The sequence below is a fragment of the Priapulus caudatus genome, unplaced genomic scaffold, assembly GCF_000485595.1.
Source record: "Priapulus caudatus unplaced genomic scaffold, Priapulus_caudatus-5.0.1 Scaffold702, whole genome shotgun sequence".
In the NCBI taxonomy this organism is placed as follows: Eukaryota; Metazoa; Priapulida; class Priapulimorpha; order Priapulimorphida; family Priapulidae; genus Priapulus; species Priapulus caudatus.
Genome location: NW_014577763.1, coordinates 48,247 through 53,628, shown reverse-complemented (window position 1 = coordinate 53,628; position 5,382 = coordinate 48,247). Strand labels below are relative to the sequence as shown.

General features: G+C 46.0%; 1 protein-coding gene across 1 annotated transcript in view; it reads left to right on the top strand.

The window, feature by feature from the left end:
- The window catches only part of LOC106812929 (dihydropyrimidine dehydrogenase [NADP(+)]-like), a 104,252-nt gene extending 102,552 nt beyond the window's left edge, over nucleotides 1-1,700 (top strand). The window contains exon 23 of the mRNA XM_014816939.1: nucleotides 1,458-1,700. Coding sequence (XP_014672425.1) covers nucleotides 1,458-1,700 — 243 coding nt within the window. The remainder of the gene's footprint in view (nucleotides 1-1,457) is intronic.
- Nucleotides 1,701-5,382: the final 3,682 nt, after the last annotated feature.

Sequence of the window (5,382 nt, the reverse complement as noted above, 5' to 3'; positions counted from 1 at the left end):
GGACATTCCTTTTAACTTAAGTATAGGGAGCGAAATGCAGAATTGCCGGCACAATCTAACGGCTCGACCTAGGCTCGTGATAGTCGGTGTATAGCTCATGGTAGGAAAGCCATCACTGTGCCGAAATTGGAGGTCACCAGGTCAAAGGTCAATGGGGCACAGGGCAGATTTTAGACATTTTCTGAAGGACATGGTCGTGACGGAGCGATTGGAAAACTTTTTTGTTTCAGCGGTGACTAGCATTTTATGGCTTTATTGAAAGAGACCATGAAATGTACTTTCTGCTGACATGCGAAGAGTAAGTGTCGGATAACCTTTTGATTCTCAAGAGGAGGGTTAAACATGGATTTTTACTTTAGAAAGAATTTGACTGCCGGGTTTGCTAGTAGAATCTATACATGACTGGATGTATGAGGTTACAATGTCAGAGTGTGAAATTTCAAAAGCCTAAATTTGGTTGAAGAGGTTTTATGCTCCTTAAATCGTATAATTTTATGGCATTCTGTAGCTGTCAGTGTGTTACATGGAACTTATGCCACTGCCAGTGGCCACTGCCATGCATGTGGTGCGGTGATAGTACTGTTGTAGTTTTTGCCTGCGTTAATTAGTTACAGGTGGCAGCTTCTCATTTCGCCTGTAGGCTTGCGTAGGTAAATGGATGAGTGCTTACCTATTCTGTCTTGCAATAGTTGTTGTTACTACGTACGATGGGTTGTACTCATCTTTAATCTTAAGACACTTAAACGTACGCGCCATCTCGTGCGCTTTCATACGATCAGAACATTCCTTTGGAAGGTTCCTGATACCATCCCTGTGCCTTCCACTGTTTCGGCAGTATGTGAACACATTTGGGACTAAACAGGGTTTACTAGAATCCCACCACTCGCACAGAGTCACCGCAGTAGACGTTAGATGAGCGCTGTCGCTCGCGGCACTTGTTAATTCTTGTTGCGTTATTGACCTATGTCCAGCCCATTTCGCCGTCCCCGCCTCTACAATTTCGTACCAGGAAAATGACATGGTTCGAAAACAGATTTCTCATATTTTACAACGGATGCACATATAATTTTTAATCATTTCCATGATAAAACGATTGCAATATTTCAGTGTGTGCGTGTATTTATATGGCACATGAAATTTTTTACAGTTGAGTAGTTTCGAAATAAATTCAATTGCGTCCTGTTAAATTAATTGGTTCAGTAATCTTTCTTCAAATGAGGGGTTTGTGCTAATAAAACGACACAGTTGGAAACAACAGCAATAACACCAACCCTAACTCTAACAATAACTCCAACCCTAACTCTAACAATAACTCCAACCCTAACTCTAACAATAACACCAACCCTAACTTTAGCACTAACCTTATACCGAACAGCAGCAATAAACCTCAGCCCTACCTCTATAGCGCACACACGTTCACTTGTCTCATCATCGCTCTCTCGCTCTCTCTCTCGCAGGAGATGTGCATCAACTGCGGCAAGTGCTACATGACGTGCAACGACTCCGGCTACCAGTCGATAACCTTTGACCCCGTGACGCACCTGACGCGCGTGACGGACGACTGCACGGGCTGCACGCTGTGCGTGTCCGTGTGTCCGATCATCGACTGCATCCGCATGGTCGAGCGCGACACGCCGTACGTGCCGAGACGCGGCATCCCGCTCGCGACCAACGTCGTCTCACACATGCCGTCGCAGTAGCCCCGCCCGCCCGCACAGCGCGTGGCCGACGCCTGTGGCGAGGGTCACACGGCGCAGCACGGTGCGTGCTACCCCTGAGGGTCACATGGTGCGCAGGGGGGGTGGAGAGGGTCAAGCGTGGGGGAGAGGCGGGACGGCTACCGGCACATCGAATTGGCGGTTTTTTTTCGTCGGAAGGAGGGGGAGGAGGTGGTTTCTTGACCCCCGGGGGGTCGCCAAGCGTGCGTGGGGGGAGGGAGGCGGGATGGACGACTTCCGGCACATCAAATCGCCGGGTTTTTTGCGTCGGAAGGAAAGGGAGGCGGTGGTTTCTTGACCCCACGGGGAAAAGATTTTTTTCCCACGACAGCTCCGTACCACAGCCAATCAGCGCACTCCATTCACTCAACTTCCTCAAACCAACAATGTAAAATGAATATGCCCGAACCCGAACCCGAACCCGAACCCGAACCCGAACTATAATCCAACCATATATATATACGAACCATATATTACAAAACACTATCTATGGTGGGTCCGGAGCTCTCGTGGGGAAAAAAATTTTGCCCCCGGGGGTCACATGGCGCGCGTGGGACGAGGGTCACGTGCGTCAAGCAGTGCGTGAGGGAGAGGCGGCGGAACGGCTACCGGCACATCAAATCGCCGGGTTTTTTCTGCATCGGGAGGATGAGGCGGTGATTTCTTCACCCCAGTGGGGTCGCGACTCCGAGACCGGGGGGTCGCCGGCACATACATGTATCGTCCGGTCGAGGCGGCGCGTGCAACTGTCCGGGGCTGACCGGTGCGGGTCACGGCAAGGTCATAGGTCAACGAAGGTCAGGCCGGGATGGCCGCACGGCGCGAATTCTGGGTCGCAGCCCTAGAAGGGTTGGGAAGCCTTGCATGTTAGAAATGTGGGTCGGGGGGAGGGGGGCTTTATGATTAGTTGGGGGGGATTAGATGTCTTCCCTTGTAGATTGGTCTCTGAGTGGTGAGGCCAGAGCTGTGCACATGCACGCTCAACAAATTCAGTTATGTAAAGGGGCCACCACGGTTGATGGCACGTATCATGCAAGCTCGCTTGCTAGAAGGCGTGTCAGTCCGTGTTTAGTCTGTTAGCGTATTGATTGTTATTCACTAGTGCGTCGTAGATGTTATTGTCGAGTTGTAGATGCTGTGAATGTAGGATGTGAATGTAGGAGCATACGTCAAACCATCCCACATTGGCAAAAATACGTCGATCCCGTACAAAGATTTCTCCCAGGAAATTGTACATGTGTGCCCTGTAGCGATCGATGAGTTGTTTTGTTGTTATTGTTGTTTTTGTTGTCGGTGAAGTTAGATGCGGAGTGCTTACATTGGCTTTCTCCGTGATCTAGTTGATCATGTCCAAAAAATACCATGTCTTTGCGGACACAACACGATATTGTGTATAGTGGTAGTTGATAGTACGGCTCAGGTGGATTTTGTGTTCGCGGTGTTTGTATGACCGCACCTATCATTAATGTCCTTAATGACCGTACCTATCATTAATGTCCTTAATGACGTTCTATATAATGTCCTTAATGACCGTACCTATCATTAATGTCTTTAATGAGCGTACCTATCATTAATTTCCTTAATGACCGTACCTATCATTAATGTCTTTAATGACCGTACCTATCATTAATGTCCTTAATGACCGTACCTATCATTAATGTCCTTAATGACCGTACCTATCATTAATGTCCTTAATGACACCCGGTAAATTTATTGTGATTAGCACGTCATTTGTGCTCGCGGCTGATGTTACTAATTGGAAGTAAATCTGATCACGTTTCTCACCGTATATATGCGCGCGACCCGAATATGTTTAGAACCTGTTGTGTTTATCGACTGGTTAAATTTATGAGAGCGTACATCTTCACAAACGAAGGGTATGTGAGCCCGTTTGCTGTGTTGGTTCGTAAAATAAGAAATTTCCTTTAAGAGATTTGACATTGTAGCCTCATGGCGACTGTTGGTTTATTTAGATGATACTCTCTTGTGAAGATGCCACACCGCAATCATATACTGGGTAAATTAAGAGGAGATTAAACGGTGAGTGATCATTGCAGCTTTGTTGAATTCTCCTGCAAAAAAAATATTTGCAATGTTTTTAATCTGTGATTTTCTGAGATAGTGTTTGTCAAAACGTGGTAGTGGTGCCGTAGGTAACGTGGGGGCACGATGTTGGGATAGGTAGCAGTGGTAGAGTGATGTGAAAATGCGATAGGTGGTCTTGGAAAACGTAGTCGAGGGAAGGATACGGTAGAAGCCATAACTAATCCACGGTCAGCTTCTCCTTTTCGGTCAAATTATTATAATAGTGGCAGAGTTGTTAATTACTGCCTGTCTAGTGACCGTATCGAATACGTCACTAGAAATCACGCTCATCCATTGAACAGCGTGCATCAGAGAGTGAAATCTAACTTCCACGTGTGGCGCCGGCCTTCTAATTAAAATTATCTCAAAGAGAAATCCGCCTGACATGGCGTTGACGTTTCTGCCTCATTAATTAGCAGTGGAAACATTTTACTTCCCCCTTTTCGCACACACGCGATGCGACGCCTCCTCCTCGCTGCGTTCACTGCGGCGCGTTTCACCCTGCAGTTAATTCCCGGTTGTATAGGCTGCCGAGAAGGGACTGTAACTGAAACCGAATCTTTTGTGAGTTTTTTTTAGCCGTAACCGACGCGTAGGTATTATTCTATCAAGGGGAACGCTGTACCATAGATATATACAAACACTTTGTGGTTGTATATATCTATGGCTGTACCTTGTAACCCATTTACCGCTATAGATACGGCAGCGTGGTCGGTCAAAGCTAGAAAGAACGTGTGTGGTGGGTTGAGTGGCGTGTGGGGTGGTAGGAAGGGGGTTAGTCAGGTAGAGTTTCATTTTGTGATTAAGATGTGCACACATGACCTCACCCACATGCGGTCGTGTTGGGTGTGGCTGTTTAGACCGGGATGGATGCTAGTAACAATACTGTCCCTGTATCGCACGTAAATGTCTCTAACTGTCTATAAGACCAACGATCTATGAATCGATCGCAAGTTTTCAAGTATAGATAATAATGAAAATAATAGAAGAAAGGTTTTGGGGGAGTCTTTTAGGCCCAGCTTGGATGAGCAGGACATATAGACAGCACGAGGTAAAGGACTCTCTGAATCTAACAGTAATTACTAATCGCACCAACGAATAAATGCCATTTGGGTTTGTCTTTGTTTTCAGTCACTCTCGATGATAATATTGATGCGATTCGATTTTTTATCGATTGTTATGAGGAGCGTATTTTTAGGAATTTCTGAATGTGCTTCTAACCGTATCGGTGTTCCTTCATGGAGAATAGTCACTACCGAAGCTCGAGTGCATATCATATGTCACCACTATATATGGAGAGTTGGATGTGGAATCATGTTAGAGGAAAGATAATTTTATAATCAGCGTTCATATTGTTACTTGTCGTACAAACATGCACATTGAGTTTCGTAGATAATTTTAACAATGTTTTTTCCATGGTTTCGCATGGAGTTTTCTGATATTGGTGTCGATTTTTCTGCGCCGTTGATAAAAGAACATGCTCAATTTGTTACTGGGCATTTTAATCCGGTGAAAACGCCTTAGTTACCTGCAAGGACCATAGTAACTTAACATGATTGATATCTGTATCTGCATGCCG